The sequence below is a fragment of the Chiroxiphia lanceolata genome, chromosome 8 (genome assembly GCF_009829145.1).
Source record: "Chiroxiphia lanceolata isolate bChiLan1 chromosome 8, bChiLan1.pri, whole genome shotgun sequence".
Taxonomy (NCBI): domain Eukaryota; kingdom Metazoa; phylum Chordata; class Aves; order Passeriformes; family Pipridae; genus Chiroxiphia; species Chiroxiphia lanceolata.
This window is the reverse complement of record NC_045644.1, coordinates 4872331-4893293: the sequence shown is the minus strand read 5'-3', so window position 1 is coordinate 4893293 and position 20963 is coordinate 4872331. Positions and strand designations below refer to the sequence as shown.

The following is a 20963-nucleotide window of genomic DNA, read 5'->3' as shown; positions in this document are numbered from 1 at the left end:
TTAGACAAGTTTTTAAAATAATATTTTATTTTTTGAGTCAGTGGTATATTTAAAAACAATCTACTGTAAGAGTAAAAAGATTGTAGATAGTAAAAAACAAAAGTGTGATGACAATAAAAAACACTAGAGTATAAAGTTAGTTTCCTTCCTCCCTCCCAAAACCCCATCCCACCATTGTCTGATATTTCTCAGAGTTTAATATCTGAAAAAAAATGCTTTTTTCTTTTTTTTTACACTTTCAGTTCTTAGGAAATTAAAAATACATAAGGCATTCTTTGCAGGCACATTAATCCACTATTACATGAAAAGCAGGCACCACAAAAATGAAAACATTCTAAAAACCATCATATATACAAACACTGTACAGAATGATGGCACAAGGACAAAGTGATTCCATTCAGTTCATCCTAATCCAACATGAAATATTACACATTAAAGAAAGGAAAAAGCTCTTCCCGTTCCTGTACTCAGCTTTTGGGTTCAGAATGACCAGGAGTCTCCTACCTGCCTACTCGTTCCTTTCCCACACGCTCGTGCCCGTCGGCAGCTCCAAGGCTTCCTTGATGTACCCTGTGATGGACACTCAGAAGATCCAACTGAACGAAAATGGCAATGGCTGATCAACAATGACTAATTTTATAAAGCCCATTAATCATGGAACCACAGAATACACTGAGTTGGAAGGGACCCACTACGAATCCAACTCCTGGCCCTGCCCAGGACACCCCAACAATCCCACTCTGTCCCTGAGAGCGTTGTCCAAATGCTCCCTGGGCTCTGTCAGCCTTGGTGCTGTGACCACTGCCCTGGGGAGCCTGTTCAGTGCCCAACCACCCTCTGGGGGAAGAACCTTTTCCTGAGATCCAACTAATCCTCCCCTGACAGAGTTCCAGCCATTCCCTGGTGTCCTGTCAGTGGTCACAAGAGTGAAGAGATCAGTGCCTGCCTCCCCACTGCCCCAGTGAGGTCTCCCCTCAGTCTCCTCTTCTTCAGCTGAACAGATCAAGTGCTTCAAACCACCACATGCCCTCAGCCACCCCTCGTATGGATTCCCCTAAGGCCCTTCCCCATCATCATGACCTCCTGTCAGGCAAAGAAAGTGTTAAACACCTCTGCCTTGTCTGTGTCCCTGTTTGGGAGGTGACCATCCCCCTCCTGGAATGGGCCAATGGTATTTCTATACTGCCTATTGCCATTAATGTATTAAAAAAACCCTTTTTATTGTCCCCCCATTTCTGGCAGCTCCAACTCCAATTGAGCTTTGGCCATTTTCTCCCTACAGTGATGAGCAGCATCTCTGTGTTCTTCCCATGTCACCTGACCTTGCTTCCACTGGGCACACACCTTCCTTTTCCACTTTATAGCCAAGAGAAGATCCCTGCTCAGCCAAGCTGGCCTTCAGCTTCACCTACTTGACTTCCAGTATTTGGGAACTGCTGCCCCTGTGCCCTTAGGAGGTGACGTTTGAAAAGTGAGCAGCACTGATGGACCCCAGCACCTGCAAAAGCATTTTTCCAGAGGACTTTACTCCCTCATTCCCTGAGCACCTGGAGTCTGCTCTCCTCGTGTCCAGGGCTGAGGTTTTGCTGCCACTTTTCCTCCTGTCACCAGAGATTTTAAACTTGATCCCTGTGGCCAAGGTGGCCAAATCGGATTATTTGTAACACAGACCAATTAAAGAGAAGGCACATTTCGCAAATAAATTGCATCTGATTTTTAGCCCTGGGCTCAAATCCCTGTTACCTGGGGAAATCCTACAGAAGCTTCACCTCCCTGTGAAGCTCCTCCAATGCGCACTGAATTCCATGTGAATATTGTCATCAATTCCTATATACACCAAGATTAGGTACAAAAACTCAGCTCAGTTTAAACTCCAGAGCTACCTGAACACTTTAGATACAAAATATTCAGCTCTCATTTGAATCTCCACAGCCAGCTCTGTGCCTGGCATCACTCAGAAGCAGGGAGAAGGTTTAGGAAGAGGGTACTGTCAGTTGATGGACAATTCCAGGTCTCAAGTAGAAATCCAGATTTCTTTCAAGTTATGGGAGGGAATAACTCCCAGAAGGGGGGGGATGTAGTGTTGGTTCCATGGCTAGAAATGGATTTCTTATGGAGTTAGAGTCATTGCACTACATGTTAGATACTGCACTCCTGAATGAGGTAAACATTATATACCATAAAATACTTAGGGAAATGAATTGTTACAGCTTTATCTTTGGAAAAAAGAACCTGCTTCCTTCTTCACTGGACAATCCCAGAGTCAACTGACGTTTGCTTCCGAGTTGTCTTTGGAGGTGGAGGCGGGGGAGTCTTGCTGGGGAGAGGAGGTGGCAGGTGCTGGAAGAAACCAAATTGGATGGATCATGTTAGCAAAGGACGGAGTTTGGAAACATTTTCTGTTTCATATATAACTGTGGAAGAAAACAGGTGAGTCTGCAGCCTCTGACTCACAAAAACCTCTCCGTGGAACTTGCTGCTGTGGATTCCCAACGCCCTCAGCCACTAGTTTTAAATATAACTTTTATTTTTGACAACGAAAAAAAAAAATCTCTCAAGGGTTCAGGATTAATTAGCTCAATATTTCAGGAAAAATCTTTCGAAAGCACTGGAGAAGTTTATAATTCCCCACTTTATATCATGATAGGATATTGATTCCTTGGTGTGTATCGATTGCCTCAGCCCCCAGGCACTCAGAGCTTAAAAACTAAGCTGAAGCAACGGCTTCATTGCTTTTCCGTTATGTTTTGGATTTTGCACATTTAGAACAGAAATCATTTAAAAAAAAAAAAAAGAGAAAAGGGAAACAATTTAAAACCATTTAAAGAGATAAGTAAGTCGCAATTTACCATCACACACAGGGTTATAATTAAAATATTCAAAATAGAACTGCAGACTGTTCACATACATATATTTTAAATCGTTTCATGTATCACACAACAGAAGAGCACTCCCGGTTAGAATCATCAGCTAATTGGACAAATTAAAAAAGTCATTATGGAAATTAAGATTTTTTTTATAATGTTAAATCATACATATGATAAAACCTGTTTCAGAAGGAGCTGGAGAACACTGCAATTTGCTCCCAGGCTTTGCAGGCAGGATTTTACAGATTTTGGCTGTGCAGGCAGTGCAGATTTCCCCTCACTGCACCCAGGCTGTGCTGCAGCATCACAGCTCAGAAATGCTGCTATGGGGTTGTTTTTCCCTAAGATTCTCCTTCTCCTCAGCCACTGCCTTTTGTTTTCCTCCAAACCTAATGATGCTTTTCCATTCCCACTTGTTTGTGTTTCGTCCTGCCTCACCCACCCAGCACTAACTGCTGGCTTCACACACTCTCACAGCCCAACAAGCACCAACTCTGCCAAAATTCTTTGGTCACTGCTACAAGAGCAGTACAAACACCTGCAGTACTCCACTGCAGGCACTGCTTGGACAAAATAACTCATCATTTCTCAATATCAGGAAGATACTGGTATATAAACAACTGATAAACCACGTGGAAGAGCATAAGAAACAAGACTGTTCCTCTTAAAAGCTGTTCAAAGATGCTGTCCCAAAAAGATGAGCAGTTCAGGGTGATGCCAGGACATCTCAGCCTCTCCTCCTAATGCTCCTGCAATCTTGTGACTGGGAGTTTTACTGAGAGTTTACAGAGATGTGTAAGAGTAGGAGGAAAAAGCATCTCTAAGGTAACTAAACACCGTCTTTCAAGCAGGTTTTAAGATAACTTGAAGCTACAAATCTAGATAGTTTTACTAAGCACAGACTAAAGAGAAAGGTAAGGCTGCAAACTGGCTGAGCCAGGAAGGCTGGGGTTTTTGCTGGAATACTTTTCCTGTATCCTACCTGGACAGAACTACTTTCCCACATGTTTTACAAGTTTTCTCACTCCTCCTCTATGGTAAATGAAGAGGGATGCCAAACTACCCCCAGGTAAGCCATGCCCTGAGCCTGTCTCTCCGTTCTGCTCCATCCACTCTCCATTTCCCAGCCTCTCCAGCAGCACCACTGCATGGATGTGCCCGCTCTCACCTCCCTCCTTGGCTCCAAAATGCTTCCTGACCTGGCACCTTGGAAATAACTGGGTTTAATCTGCTCCTGAAATGAGAAACTCTGGACCAAGAGCAAGGCATGGGAGCCGGGATGCCTTGCCTGGAATGATGTGTTCCCCTGCCTGCCTGGGGGAAGGGGCATCAACATCTGGCAGCTGGGGACATGGGTTAGTGCTGGCTTTGGGAGTGATGGGGGAATGGCTGGACTTGATTATCTCAGAGGTCTTTTCCAACCTAAATGACTCTGTGATTTTCCAGAGCAGACTCCAAAGAGGGAACTACTTATTCCTGACTTCCAGTGGGACACAATGACCTCTGAGTTGGAAAACCAGGTCAACAGATAAATATGAAAAACAGATAATGTAAGAATTTAATTTTACTAAATGCAAAACTGAAGACTTGTTTGGCTTTTAGTTAAAATGCCACTGCTGATCTGCCTCTGAAGTGTTACAGTCAGAACCATTAAATATTTCCTCTACCTGAGCAAATACTTGGCATGTTAACTTCCTGAATCCCTATTAAGGCATCTGAATAAGAGTTGGACTGTCAATTGTGATCTGAAGGTTTCAAAATATTTGAGAACCTGCTTAATTACAGTCCTGTATCTAGGCAAGGGCTCTGTCCAAACTTTGGGAATCACTGGTGGTCTGCAGAACATCAGTGTACAACAGGTAACAGCTCCTCATGAAGATGACATTCATTCCATAGCTCAGTAAACCAGGTATCCCTCTGAAATATATTCCAAAATATAAAACTTTGCTCTGCTCTGCTCTCACATGAGCTCTTTAACTTCATATTTATCACCAGAAAAAAAGCCCTAACTCTGCTGATAGCATCATTTGTGAAAATCCATTTTGAATTTAAATAACACTACATTGGCAATAATTCTCAATTCAATTAGATCAAAGGCATTTCTCAACCAAATGAGCCCTTCATATTGATCAGAGAACAATCAAATCAGCCCTGAAAACCTGCTTCTGAAGAAGAGATACAATGAGAATAAGCTAAATATATATGCTATAAATAACAAGCTCAAAACCTACCAGAGCTCAGATTCTGCAAGCAAATTAGGCAGAAAGAAATAACAGAGATAGGTAGATAATTATTATAATTGAATTTACAATTTCCATTAGAAAGTCGGATAAATTTAGCACATGTTCATTTATATAATAAGCTACCAATGAATATATTAAGTAGGATGTGTGAGGCTGGTTGGGGCGACATTATTGAGGAATTAGCACCACAAAACATGCCACTATGGAACTCCAGATCCAGCCACGGCTCCCAGGGCTGATACATCCTCCCTTTTATTCCAGGACAGGATGAAATTCCAGCATACTTCCTCTCTCCCTTTAATACCACACTCATTACTAGGCTTATAAAGTTCATTTTTGCTGCGCTTCCCCTTAGAAACTTTGAAATAAAAATAGAGTTTACCTTGATTTTACATTTAATTAAGAGCTGCTTTGCCAAGTTCGTGTTTATATCTCAGTGGTTAATTGTGAATCTTGAAGCATCTTTTTCCTTTCTGACAAATTGACAGAGGCTGGTTCACATCCCAACCTATTTTGGGCAGAATCCTTGACTCGCGGGGACCTCAGGGGAAGCAGAAACCTTATGTAAAAGGCACATCTGCAACACAGAAACAATCTGTTCCTTCTGCTTCAGACATGAAATTGCTCCCATTTGTTTGCTTTTTTTTTTTTTCTCCCTCAGACAGAAAAGAATCAGGTCCAAAAACATTTGTCTCTGTTCTCTCCCAGATATGAACTGCACTGCAACCGGGCACGTTCAGGACGTAGTAAAAATCAATTACAGAAGATGAGAAAATGCATTTTTTTTCTCCTCTGAAGAAGCAAAATTGTTTTTCATTCAGAAAACACAAAAATAATCAAACAAATTTGATTCCTAAAACTGGTCCTTGTGGCACTGCATGAAATTTCTTCCTGTGCAACTATTTTTCTTTGAAATTCCATGGTCATCAATATAACAAGCTCTGGAGATCCAATGAGAAGCACTCTTAAGTTGGAAGGATTAATGGATCTAATTAGGTCAGAAGCAGGAGAAATGGGATGTAAATAAACTATCAGCTATCCAGGACTGTAAATGCTTTCAGATTCCGAGTTGCTCCTTCAGCACAGAGCTGAGCAGCCTGACAAGCAGCAATGAAAAATAATATCTGCAATGAAAAATAACATTATAGTGTGAGGTCCTGGCAGAATAACACTCCTATTGTGAAAGGGTAATAATGCACCAGCAGAGAGAACAGCCCAACTCTACTAATGTGAATCAAATTACAGACAGTTTAAGCTAATTGGCTGTTTGACCCAGGGAGCAAAGTTATGTGGAAAAGCTGGCAGGTAACTGGTGTAAAATGACTGTTTGAAGCCTGCTGTCGTACATCATCTATTAGAGTCTCATGTCACTGTGTCACAGCCCTTCCTGGAGTGTGCTCAGGTAAAAAAAAAGAATTTTAAGGATCCTTCTGTGGAGATGCACTTGGTGTTCTTTCACCTGCTGTGTGTCACCCTGAGCAATGTGAATGATTCCCCAAAATGGGCAACATGGAATTGCTTCGAGTCGGTGTCTCAGATCAGATCACAGCAGCCCCTCTGCTCTGGAGCCAGGCTGGGAGAGCTGGGGGTGTTCACCTGGAGAAGAGGAGGCTCCAGGGAGACCTGAAAGCCCCTTCCAGTGCCTAAAGGGGCTCCAAGAGAGCTGGAGAGGGACTTTGGACAAGGGCCTGGACGGACAGTGCCCGACCACCCTCTGGGGGAAGAGCTTGTTCCCAGTATCCAACCTAAACCTCCCCTGACTCAGCTCCAGCTGCTCCTTTGGGTCCTGTCACTGGTCACAGAGAGCAGAGATGCTGCTGCCCCTCCACTGGAGGCTGCTATAGCAAATCCTGACACAGTGCTCCCTAATTACCTGCTGCCTCCATCCTTTCAGCTGGTTTCCAGCTTTTTTGTCTCTGTCATGAGGATGACACTTTGCTGGAGCCTTCAAGGTCACTTTTTGCTCACTGCAGCTGATACAGGAGATAATTTTCAGCTCTGCAGCACATGCACTGCAACACGGGGAAAATCCCCCTGGATTCTTCCTTCTGTGTATTATATTAGGATATATTATTCCATTATATCTGAATAACCAGCCTGAATAACCCTCATACAACAGCATCCCAGAGAGTCAAACCAGGCACCGCACGAGACCGTTCCGCTCCTCGTCCCACGCGCTGCTCTAGCCTTCGCCGTTCCTCCTCTCCAAGTTCTGCCTGGATTGATGGAGGTGTTCTCATCCCAACCATTACCTGATCCTTAGTAAGTGTTATAGCCAATATCACAAACCCAAGTGCTCCTTTGTCTATTTTCTTTGAGCTCTCCTCTGGCCGTGAATACAAAGCAAGCGGTTGATTTGTATGCAAGGGTGAGGATGAACCCATAAAGCAGGATAAGTGCCTAAAGGAATCCCCTGATGTAATAATAATCCTTGCAGGAGTCATAGGCTTCTTTTTTTTTATGTTCTCATATATTATTAAGAACATTTTTAGCAGAACAAATCACATGGTGCAAGAAAATATATTTATAAGGGTCTCACGGTTAACAGCGAGTAGGGGGACAATCGGGAAATTATAAGGAGATGATCATTTGGAAAAAAGACTTTAGGGTCCACCAAGGTAACAGTGGACTCCAAATAATCTAAGACTGCTGCCTCAGACATTAAATGACATTATTGCCTGCAGTTTGACTTGAAGCATCTGGTGCATTTCTGGCTGCCTGCTTTCAGTTCACTACAGCACTTGGCTTTCATAACCCACTGCAAGACAACCAGAGTGACAAATCTAGTAATTCCTCACACAAGGAGATATTTCCAGTTTAAAAGCTACCAAGATAATCTTATCTCTAATATGTTTTACTGATTTTTCTTCACTGATACAAAGCTGGTGTAATTTAAAGGATGATCAGTTTACTAGGCAGAGAATGATCAAGTTATGAATTATGGAGCTATTTGACCCATGAAACATAAGGCATTAAAATCGTGGAGTGGGATTTAATCACAGCAGCAATAAGAATTTACTCATCTGATCTTTCATGTCCAGCACTACTCATTTTCTTTATGTTCTTTAACAGCTTCCTTCCTACAAGGTTGATGAAATAAAGGCACAGAGTGATTGTTATAAGATTAGAAACCTTTTCTAAAATGAATTCTAAAACTAATACATGTGGTTTTGCGACAAATCTGCTTTAGATCCTTCTTCCAGACGTTGAAACTAAATTCCCTCATCTTGGAAAGTTTATAAAAATACAGATGCTGAAGAAAATTTCGGACAGTTAGATAAGAAGATGTAAATTTTGGACAGTTAGCCAAGGAGATGTAGCCTATATTTGATTGCATTTCTTAGCTGTGCTTAAATTCTAAGGCCCTTCAACACCGCATGTTAAAAAACAGGGTCTGTGTCTACAATGACAAAACACATTAAAAAAAATGACAGGAGTCTGAAAAAATTAAGGTTCTAAAGAACAAAAATATTAAGACCTGACTAAAACTTTGAAAAAAAACCCCCAAGGGAGTATATTGGCACTATTTTTATGAACTTCCACTTAATGATGCGGAAACTCTGCTCATGGCAGGTCCAGGAGCTGCCCAAGGTCACATCTTCCACGAGGCTGAGGCTGGGACTTGAGTTGTCTCCAACCATCACAGCAAGATGGCATTTGGAAGTCGTACAATAACTGCCCAACATCTCTCCATGGAGTGGAAACTCCTTCAAACAGCCTCAGAGGGAAGGGAAAGAAACCCTGACGACTGGGATTTTATTTCTCACCACTGTTTAGTGTTTTTTAGCTAAAATTTGAACTTACATAAGCAATCCTGAGCTACCACCACGACCTAAACATTATACTACATAATAGAAAATGAATTTACTACTCTGGAGCTCATGCAGGAAGGAGCTGAAGAAATTTGAATCCTAATTTGAATTTCTCAGCTTTCTTCCTGAAGATGCATTCCTCAGACAACCCTCCTGGCAGCCCTGCTGTACATGCTGTAATTTTCCACTTAGAGGTCTGAATTCAGGACAAACGAGAGCTGGTCCCTGAGAGAGACACCAGGGAAATGGGTTAAAAGTTTAGTCTACTTTGATGGAAACGAGAGGAAAAGTGAAAATATTTACTAAAACCACCCAGCCATGGGGAACAACTATGGAAGAGAGGATGGGAATAGAGAATTTTTCAGTAAATGCACATAAAGAGTAAAACATGGTGTTTTGAATAACACTATTGACATTCCTGAAGGTACTTCTACATCTGCTTTTTCCTATTTAGCCTATACATACTGAATTCCTGCTACAATAGAAATTAGTTATACTATTAGAAATAGTTATAATTTCAACCATGGAAAAAGCTGGACTTGTGTACTGTTGTGCACTGGGATAGTCTGTGTTAAACACAATTATTCCCAGAGTTAAACCAAATTCCTGCCTGACACTCTCTGCTGAGACCAGAAATGCTTTCTCTAGCCATGAAAAGCAAATTACTCAACAGAATTTCATTGCAATGATGAACTTCAGAGAACTCTTGGAAGACACCTCTGCAAACAAAGAAGGATCAGTTTCCACAAAATAACAGCTTGGTCAAAGTAAGAGATTTCAAAGTCAAAGGACAGAAAACCCTCTGGTTTGGGTTTGTGTGAGAAAGCTGTGGTAGTTTCTGTGAGAGGATGCCAGCACTTTTCCCATGTTCAATGGCAGGACTTGTGACCTTTTGGGGTCTCATTGCCCTGCTCTGATTTAATTGGTAATAAATTAAACTAATTTCCCCCAGATGAGCCTGTTTTGCCCGTGATGGTAATCAGTGAGTAATCTCTCCCTGCCCTTGTCTCAATCTATGAGCCTTTAATTATATTTTCTCTCCCCTGTCCAGCTGAGGAGTGATGGAGCATTTTTGGTGGGTACCACCCAGGGTCAACTCACCACACCTCTTTAAACCTGTTTTCTCTCTTCATAAAGAAAATAAATGGCCCTTTTCAAAAGTGCTGCTTTAAAGAAAAAGACCAAATTATTTTTAAAAGCTTCAAGGCTACAGGAAACAAAGTTGAAAAAGTGTATTTTCTTCAGAAAGCTCAAAAGGCTGTTGATGATGAGGAGTTTCTGAGCTCCTTCCCTCAAAGGGGAAGTGTGTGTTTGCCTCAGGGAAACAAGCAGCGATTGAACATCAACAGAACGGAGCTCTAGAAAGGAGAGATGGCAGGAACATGTTTTATTTCCTTTCCTGAGACAGCACTGAAAGGCTATTAAATCTAATTTGCTGCAGAGAATGTATCCTGTTGGTTAAAGCTCCCTTACCAACACACCTAAAAGCATTTGGCTTAGATTTCACTAGAATGAACCCAATCTCTCCCTCAGGTCGATGCTGCTCCCTCACACTCTAGACACTGCAACTGCAGAACTCTCTGGATGTCCTGACACATCCAGGAGTAGGATCCTGTTTCACCTGGGATTGCTCAAGGGACAAAGGAAAGAAAATTGCAGGAAGTGATGATTCCCTGAGGACTCACCCGCTGGTGGGCAGGGGGGGAGGTCGTCGGGCTGATCAAGTCCTGGCTTTCCATGAGGTTCCCATAGTCGGCTGTGCTTCCTTTGAGGGGCAGGGGGGGAGGAACGTCGGGGATGTCGGAGCCGGACATTCCATTCAGTTCCAGATCTGTAAAAACCAACACTTAGTTAACTCCTTCAGCAACTGAATCCTAGAAACAGAGTGGTTTGGGTTGGGAGGGACCTTAAAGATCATCCCGTTCCAACCCCAGTCATGGGCAGGGACACTTTCTACTAGCCCAGGTTGCTCCAAGCCCTGTCCAACCTGGACACTTCCAGGGATGGGGCAGCCACAGCTTCTCTGGGCAACCTGTGCCAGGGCCTCACCACCCTCACAGGGAAAAATTTTTTCCCAATCTGAATCTCCTCTCCTTCAGCTTAAGGCCAATCTAACCCAAAACTCCAGCCTGAGCCAGTCCTTAGGGTGCTGATACTGTGATAACGCTGCACATGCATCTCTCTGCCTGCTCTCCACAGCTTCTATAATTAACCACAGCTCATCTAATGAGGAATTCTACAGGAAAGCAGAACAAATGAACCAGCCCCATGGCAATGGGAAGCTGTCCTGTGGAGTCATATTGGGCTCATTTTAAAATACCCTCAAAATACTTGAACAACCCCCTATTTTTACCAGAAAACAATTTTTACTTCAGATTTCATAGCAAAATATTAATAGTTCAGCAAATATAATTTTCTCAGCTGTAAGCTCTGCATTTTCACCTTGTACATTAAAAGTTTTGAGAAGTGCACTAAGCAAATATATCAAACTAGGCTTTATTGACCTTCCTTCAGTAAAATAAAAGCTTCTTGTTAATAAAATGCACAAATGAAAGCCCAGAATTAACTATGTCTCTCTCAAAAACTTTCAGACTCCAGGTAACTATAATAAATGAGCAGCCATTAGTCGCTGAGTAAATAAAATCACGCACGAGAAAGTACCAAACATTTATTATTCCTGTTTGCAGAGGAAAAAGTTCCCTTTTCTTAGCAGATAAATCCTCCCAGGTACATGCTGGAAATAGCCTGAGGGACAATAAAGTTTACTGAGGCCTGAATGATACATAGGTTTTTGGGCAGGAATCCACCCACAGTGTATTTCAGGGTAATTCAGTCATTTTCATACCCACTGTGATCTCTACAAGATAAGAAACTGAAATTATTTCCTATAAGTCAAGGAATTTTATTGAGGAAAAGAAGAAAGTTTTTTTTTTATTATTTTACTGGGGTGATTTCTGAAGTAAGTGGAGGTCTTGTTTATGCAAATATTTTTATCGCAAAGTTCACATCAATATCTTATTAAATGAGTGATTTTTTTGTTCTCTAAAATGTCCTCTCACTAACAACATTTAACTCTAAGGTGGCTGTATTGATTTGGCACTGAAAACTCTCATTTTACTCTTCATACTTTTGAACTTTCCACTATACTGAAAGAAGATTATTTTCCTTCAAACTTTCAGTGCCTTCTCCTCCATTAGGCTGAAAAATGTTATTTGTCCTCCAGGACCTGAATTTCTTATGTTTTTTTCTACTGCTCCTGCTTTTCATCCTTCCTTTTCCACACACAGAGGATTTCCCCATTCCCCTTCCTTTAAGGATCCACATGAAAATCTACTTCTAAGCTCATGTCATTACATAGTTGGAAAACAACCCCATGCATTTGTAACTAAATATTGATGCTGTAAATGAACTTCCCTTTTTATCCTGTTGGATTTTCTTGTCATTCTGCACATCTAAAGACCACAATTTGAGACCATTAATGTCACAAAACAACTCCTTAACACACATCCTGGATATCTCACCCCCAACTACACATATAACTATTTACATTTCTTATCTAGATCTATATATGCATTTATTCAGTTGGTGTTTTCATGCACTTTAGGAAAATACTGGGAAATGTTTGGGAAATGCATTTTCTTTAGAGTGTTTAGCTGTAACTTTAGCAGAACTTGAATCCTGCTTTGGAAAGAGAAACCTTCTTTCCATATTTACTATAAACGAGCCATGTTTTTAGGTCTCACTGTAGACAGTCCTTGGGTGGAAACTGAAAGTGAGTAAAATAATACTCTATTACCCAAAAATAAAGTGAATTTAACTGCCCTGAACACTTCAGCTTTGCATCTTACACGATAATTTTTCAATTAACATGATATAACAACTTCTTACATGATGTAACTTCCAGCTTCATCTAAGCCATTACATGTGGACTAAGAGGTCTACAAGAGGATGGGAACACCAATTTTGTTAGGAGTTACCCAAATCCTTTGTTTCTTTTAATAAATCTTTGGCAGATCCATGGGAAGGCAGGTGAGGAATGTTTTCACTTGAGCTGTAGAAGAAACAAGGTGTGGAGTCAACTCTACTTGAACAATCTGGATGGACCCCAACTGTCCATTCTGCTTCTCTGCCTTTCCCTACATTCCCAGCTCCTGTTCCAGTTCTGATTTTCTGCAGCCCCTGCTGTGTTCCTACACCTTCCCAACCTCATTCTGTTGCAAGACAGCAATAAATCCCTGCAAATGTGGACAGAGCATTTCCATCCACATGAACAGTTTGTAATATACATTCACAATATTTGCATTTAGCCTGGAAAACTACTTAAGACAACAACAATATTCTATATTGAAAAACAGTTATTTGCCCTAACTGATCTTTCCAATAATTTAATGCAATCCAGCAGACTTCTCCCCTTCTGCAGAAACAGGTACTGAACACAAACTTCTGGAATTTTCAGTTGTGTTTCTAGAAGATCCATTTCTACAAGTCTGTTCATTTTCTCCTGCTTAATCCATCTGAACTGAACACGGTTACTATATAAATAATTACTCAACACTTTTGGTTTGCTGTCATTATTGAAGGTGTTTCATCAGAGGAGTGTGCTCTGACTATTCATTCCCTGCTGGACATGTGCCACTGGGAAGATCTCGGAGCTGGCAAGAGATCAATTAGGGGACTTTTTTTATCATCTTAACCTAATGATCACATTTTACACTCCACTCTCCTAAACTGCCAACTAACAAGCAGCCAGGATTGCTTAGCAACCCATTAACTGCTTTTAGCCCATTTGTGCACTGAAGTAACTTCTTTATCCTTGGAATTCCTAAGAAATTTTATCACCCTAATTCTTCAAATGATTATGGAGCAGTGCCACGGATTTTGAAATAAGCTGATCCTACTTTACACAACACCCATCGATCCCCAGCATGTAAATATTGTCAGAAATACATGACTTCAGATAATTTTTTAAATGTATTAATAAAACATATACATATAATCCAATTAAACACTTCTTTTCCATGAGTATATATCCTCTACTTCTCTGTACTTCCAGTCTTTTTTAATTCCAGTTTATCAATAGATTTATAAAACTGTAAATAAAAACCATAAAGCTATTAAAAACAAAACATAAAACTATTAAAAATAAAACATAAAACTATTAAAAATAAAACATAAACCTATTAAATATAAATATAATTATAATTATTATATATTATATATACATTATACAGTTATAAAACTGTAAAGAAGGGAGAGAGTTAGAGTTCAGCATTATCAAAATACTCGTTTTGGGGTACTATTTAAAGGAAAGGGTTTCAAGTATCAGAAACAGTGGATAAAAAAACATCAAACAAGATTTTTTTTTCTTCAAACTCATCATCTGTTCTCCTCTTTGCTAACACTGAACTCTTGACTATTGTACCAGGATTTGGGTACATGTATCCAAAAGATCTTTTTTTGCTTTTTTGTCACATGCTGGCAACTGAAAACTCTGAATAACAGTTTTTGGAAACCAGTACTGTGAAAGAAATAGGTGTTGGATTGCACCCAGCTTTGCAATTGGGTTTGCTGAAGACTGGAGCAAACAGATGATATTTTACAGAAAAACTGAGTGATAGATGTCAATGTCAAACAAAAAACGCATCAAAAAGACTGACCTTTATTTTCCCATCTGGCTTGTACTCACAATGTATCAAAGACAAGCTCTTTTAAGGTACAATTACCAAAAAAAAAATATGACTTTTGAGCCTTTATGCTCTAAAACACCCTATATAGAAACAAGTAGAACACTGATTTTTGATAGTTACTCTATGTCTAAATAATTGTTAATGATAACTTGAAAACAAACTTGTTCAGTGGAAAAATTTTGCTTGGTTTGGTAAAATATTGAAATAATTTTAGTTGGCAAAGTCAAGGAGCACAAGGTTAAGAGGCAAGTTCTTGTTCCTGTTCTACCCATTCAGCTCAAACCAAGGTGCAATGAAATGCTAAGGAAACACGACTCCCAACCAGAATTTTTCCAGGAAAAGGAAGTTTAGTTAAAATTAGAGACTTACTGGACTGGATGGTGAAGGAAAGCTTTGTCCTGGGGGTGATGGGGGGCGGGGTCAGCTGGGAGCTGGGAGGCGACGGAGACACGGAGAAACGCCGTTCACTGGACATCACGTTTATGACTTGGCTTTTTGGTCTCTGGGGTCTCAGTGGGCTGATCTGGGTGGGGACAAAACCAGTGAGACAACAAAAAAAAAAATACAGGTAACTGAGTGGCAAACCTTGGGATTGCTACGTTTTCCTCCTGAACACGACCAGGCAATGCTAACACCCCATATTGCTGATTCAGTGCAGTATCTCACAGCTCCAAGTGTTTCCCCTTCTCCCAGGGAATCACAAGTTAACACCCCTCCCCATACCCTGGCATATTTTTCAGAAGCAATGAGAGGCTCTGCAACTTCCATCTGAATTCCCCAAACACTCACTTAGTAACAGCTATGGAAGTTTACAGCCTTACACGAGATTACTCGTCCCTCAAAATCTTTTCTTTCTTCTCACGTGGCTCTACTTCCTTCTTAAAATTTATCTCTTTAACCATTTGCAGGGTGAAACTCTCTTCTGAGGAAGACATCATCTGTCCAGAAACACTTTCTTGGTAGTGCTTCTATTTAATTCACTGAAACATCCCTTTTTTTGCTCTGGATGCTTCATAGTCCATTCAAATTTTCCATCAGAAACCCTGAAATGATACTTGTAATCTGATGAGCAACTAATGCTTTTAGTTTTAAGGTGATTCTTCTTCCTGAGTTTAATCCTGAGCTCTACTGATGTTATGCATTTACCCACCCCCAGATTAACAGTAATCACAGAGAAAAAAGGAATGTTTTATTTCCAACAGATCCCAGAAAATGGAGCAGTAGCCTGAAGTTAAGAGGGGAATTACTCCCAAGGTGCTGCATTAGGACAACCTAGAAAATGCCAGCAGCAATTCAGGCTTTTTTGAAGAATTTTGTCATTACACAATGGGGGTTTTTATGAATTATGTGGTGAAGGAGAAATCTGAAATGACATGTAAGTGCTTCCTTTTATTTCCAGAAGACAAACCCTAAAAGGGTTTGCGTAAAGAAGACCCTTCTATAAGAAATGAATGACAATAAAGTATGTGACGTTTTTTTGGAAAGTTCATCCAGACCTCAGGGTGACCTTTCTGAAATTTGCCTGATACGAAAACTCAAGTCCTAAAGACTCCAAAAGTTTCTTCTTTCAAGGTCTTTCAAAGCATATTTTCAGTAGAATGGATGAGCAAAGTAATCGCTTTTTTCAGAGGTATCTAATTATAAAAAAGCAACTAAGGAAAACACATGAATTGATGAGGAAAATTGACATTCCAGAATCAAGAGGAAAAAAACCCAGCAACTGGACCATGTTCCCAAGTTAACCTGCTCCGTAGCTACTTAAATAAATTTTACCTTCTTCTGTGATTGACAATGTTGGGCCTCTTCTGAAAGCTTCAATAAATCACAGTGCTGCTGGGGAACACGAACCCTTTGGAGACACTAATCCATAATGGACCCATGGCTAATTTTTTTTTGGTCTAACGAAGGGAAGATCAATGGTGAGTGATGTCAGACACCACTAAATCAATGGGATGTACAGCCTGTTATTGTGATTTCTAACACAAGCCTTCAATGCTCTGTTAACTACCTGGCTCCAGTGTTAGCTTTGCTCTCAGCTTGTGGGATCAAAGAATTAGCAAAGAAAATTTATCTTGAAGAAGTTTATGTGATACTTGAAAGAAGATAATAAATCTCTAGAAAACTATGAAGATATTACTGATCATAGTCACACACTGAAGTGCTTAATTCATCTTTGTTATCTTATGTAATTAGAGCTTGGAGTTTGATCAGTTAATAAATTCACTTTGACTGGAAATTTAGAAAAGAGTATTTAAGCCATACAATTAGAGAAAACAGCCTCTGAATGCTCCTTTTCAAAGCACATGAAAAAGCCCCATGAAATAATTCCACAGTTTTAGAACATCCCCATGTTATTCCATGATGATTCATTTGATTAGAAAAAAAGAAGTTCCTAAGTAAGTCCATGGCAGTGATGGAAACACTCATTTCATTAGACAACATCATCGCTGGAAAAAGCAGCAGAAGCTCTGCAGAGATGGGGCGACCAGTGGCTGACATTTTTCTCACTTGATATTCTCTGTAAATTTATCTTCTGCTGTAACCCCCCCAAATACTGTAGAAGAAATAAGAATCTGTTAGAAAATTCACCAAATAACTGAAACATCGTAATTGAATGAGCCATAGTACCATGAGTTCTAAAATTCTCAGCAGAATGACTCCAGTAACTATTATAAAATCTACTAACTAATAGTAGTTTATTACTAAAATCTCACTTTAAAACCTCTTTAAATCTTTAATTTCCATTTATAGTCAAATCTGGGTTCCAAATTTTTGGGGAAAAGAAAATCCCTAATTTTTTTCCCTCTCCATTTCATCACCTCTTTTTAATTCAGCAAACTTTCTGCTTCCAAGTTCCCAAGGCAAGAGGAACCAAAACGTCTTTTTCTTCCTGCAACACAGTGGTAACAGTGCTTTGGGAATAATTTCAACTGAAAAAGGGAATTTGAACATCAATGTTAAACAATGGAAAAGCTGAATTCCCACCCACCATAACAATTTCCCTTTATATCATTAACAAGGGACGTCTCCAGAGCGCGAAACTTTTGACACAAATTTTAAGTCCTTGATATTATTTGTACAAAATTCCTGAAGACAGCAGTGGGAACTGGACAACCACTCTGATAAACTGATCTCAAAGGAGTAATTCCTCTCTTTCACCTACAAGAGAAGATGAGCCTCGCTAACACCAGGCATTAAAAATTGACTCAGCCGTTTTGGAGCTCATCAAGCAGTTTGGAGATGTTGAAAAGGGAGAGTTTTTCTCTCAACAGTAAATTCCTTTTCATATTATTGATCTGTGGATTTGAAGGAGCTCAAAGTAACTGTAAGTAACCAGTTCTGACATTTAACTTCCCTCCCTCTCCATAACCAGGGGAATATTACTCACACCAGTCATGCACCAAAAGCTTCTTGACTGGAAAGAGGAGAAAACTTGAGTCAAACCACGTTGGGCTTTGCTGATTTTTGCTCCTCAGATGACAAATGGGAATATGCCCTGGAGGGTTATCCTGCCCTCCTTTCCAGCTGGCATTTATATTTTTCCAATCACGAGCAATCTTTGCCCATGTCCAAGACCTCTCTGAGATGACAGTGACCTGGCAGTGACATCAACCCCAGCATCTCTGGATGCCTCCCATCTGGTCCAACTGACTCAGCTGCCCTGAAATACCATTTTCTTCTTCTGTGACTAATGCTCTCCACCCACAAGCTCTGCTGGTGGGTTTGGGATCCTGGGAGATGCCAGTTCAAGTCCTGCCACGGCAGAGCTCAATCAGTCAAAACACAACTGCTGCAAGGTGCCAAGCCAAGGGCATCGTGTCAGAAACATGAGACACATGGAAATTTATGCAAAATGTCTGCAAACACTGTAATGATGCTCACCTGGCTGGCTTTGGCAGGAGGAATCTCCATTAAACAAATGAGGGCTGATCCAAAATTTAGTCAATGGAAAAACTCATTGGCTGCAAAGGGGAAAAGCCCAAGACCCTCACAAGGGATTTTATCAGAATTTTTTGACTGGGCACATCAAACAAAACAACTCTGATTTTCTAAGATGTTACAAGACACATCTGAGAGATTAACTTATCTCTGGATGGGAAAGGAGGAGTAAACCCAGAAAACAAAGTAACTATGGCTGAACAGCTAAACAATATTCTCCCACAAATACCAAACAGAAAGATCTAAAGGATCCAGTTACCACAGATGAGAGAGAAATAATTTCCAAAGTCCAATGTAAATGACACAGCCACCAAAGGAAGACTCTGCTAAGTGAAAAGCTGGCTCTACAAGTACTTGCATAAATCTTTCAAAGAACATTACATTTATTTCTGGGAGGCAAGTTTTAAACTCTTGGCCTCCAAACAGGTGTCCAGGTAGAGATTTGGAGGTTACGGTTGGTTCACGCACTCCCTGCTCCAGCTTTGCTTTCATTTTCAGAGCTCAAACTTCTCAGGTTACCTAAGCCTTTAGGACAGTTTCAGTGAATTAAATATAAGCCAAGAAGAGAGGGTTTAAGGGAGATATGGCCTGTTGTTAATATTCTTACACACAGCCACCGCTGGAACCGCTTACGATTTTCTGCTCAAAATAACCCTTCGTGAACATGCAACTGCCGTGCAAGGAGTCACCTTGGAATATTTCCACCCCAAACTGTCTTGCAGCACTCAGCTGAAATAAGAGAAAACCCATCACCATCTACTGGGAACCAGCAGTTCAAAAGGCTGCTAAAATGGCAGCATTTAGTTCAGTTGTGATATACCACCTGCTCCTTTTATCAAATAGACACATATAGCTTTTGGTTAAGATATTCACATGAGGTACCATATGATCTTTTTACACTGTAAATAAAATCTGTATTTTTGTTTCATTATCACATATATTAACATTGCAACGTATTCCCTGAGAGTTATTTCTGGTCTACAAATAATAAAAATCAACATTTTTATTTCAACAGAGAAAGGACACCGCTCAGAATTAGATAAAGCATCACTTGCTAATAAAGTTACCGTCTCTGAAAGGATCACTGCCTCAGACTGCTGCAGAGAAATATCAGTAGATTTAAATTCTTTATCAAATATCTCTTGATGCTTGCTGTTCCTTTTCTCCTTCTTCTTTTCCTTCTTATCTTTATCTAGGTCATCCTTGTCCAATTTATCTTGCGACCTAGAATGCATCTTTTTTGGCAGGAGGGGCTCCAGCACGAACCTAAAGAAAAACGTTGTTGCTTAGCTCCATAAAACACTATTTTCAAAACAACTAATTTTTATTTACATATTTCCCAAAGTCTCCCTCCAGTTAATGACTCTCTGCCAAGCCAAGAAAACTCATCAGAGAGAGAAGGAGGGGGCAGAAGGTCATAACAATCATAATTGTCTTGCAATAAAATTCATTGCAGAACTGCTGGAGAATCAGTGGTGCAGATTTCCCTGCTCTGTAGTGACTTTACTTGTTTGTGGCTGCACAAATTCCTGAGTTTCATGTAAAAAATGAGTTTCTCATTCAGCATTCCCACTATCCAGGCTGTGGCACCAGGGCAGGTGTGCCAGCAGGCAGACAGTTGGAAATTCCAGCTGAAATCAGCACTAAAAGTGCAGATAATTGTACACTGTGTTTAAGAATCACAAGATGGTTTGGGTTGGAAGGAACCTCACAGACCATCCAGTTCCAACTCCCTGCCATGGGCAGGGACACCTTCCACTAGCCCAGATTGCTCCAAAACCCATCCAACCTGGCCTTGGACACTTCCAGGGATGGGGCATTCGTAGCTGGACAAACCATGTTATGGTTTATTTTATATTATAAATGCCAAAAAGCCACTAAGATCATACCTACACAAAATGACATTGCCAGATTTTAAGAGATTGTCTCAAACCATCACATTACAAAACCAAACCCAAACCAAAAAAAGACATTTTTTAACATTGGAAAAGCATTTCCCATTTCATGGGGAAACATGTACAGGCCACAGCCTTTGCTGTGAAATAGCAGAGTATTCCTATTTCAGACAATTTGCAGTGACATTATCCTAATCCCCTCCACTAGCAGCAATATCCAGCAGCAATATCCCAAATTATTATTATTTTTGGCTATTATCTGAAGCACTAAAGGCCCTTCAGCTTGCAGCCTACTTTAACTCATTTGATGTGAAGATGCCCAAACCAGAACCTGCAGCAGCAGCCCCTGAGCCATTTTTCCCTCGGAACCAAAGCCAAAATCACACAGGTTGGGAACAAACCCACAGGGTTTATCCATCTCATTTTACAGACAGGGAACCCAGGGCCACAAAGTACTTCAGTGACAGAGCCCTGAGCAGCCAACAGCTCTCCCAACACCTTTTAGCCACCTGAATTGGAT

At 40.6% G+C, this 20963-nt stretch overlaps 1 protein-coding gene across 2 annotated transcripts in view; it reads right to left on the bottom strand.

Annotated features, from left to right (window-relative positions):
* Positions 1–20963, bottom strand: part of DOCK1 (dedicator of cytokinesis 1) — a 282369-nt gene continuing 261406 nt past the window's right edge. Inside the window, exons 49-52 of one of the 2 annotated variants that reach the window (XM_032694686.1) lie at positions 19616–19814; positions 14979–15132; positions 10608–10753; positions 1–2340 (exon numbers count right to left, since the gene is read on the bottom strand). In XM_032694686.1, coding sequence (XP_032550577.1) covers positions 2245–2340; positions 10608–10753; positions 14979–15132; positions 19616–19814 — 595 coding nt within the window. In that variant the 3' untranslated portion in view covers positions 1–2244. The remainder of the gene's footprint in view (positions 2341–10607; positions 10754–14978; positions 15133–19615; positions 19815–20963) is intronic. The other variant, XM_032694687.1, reaches the window with a different exon arrangement.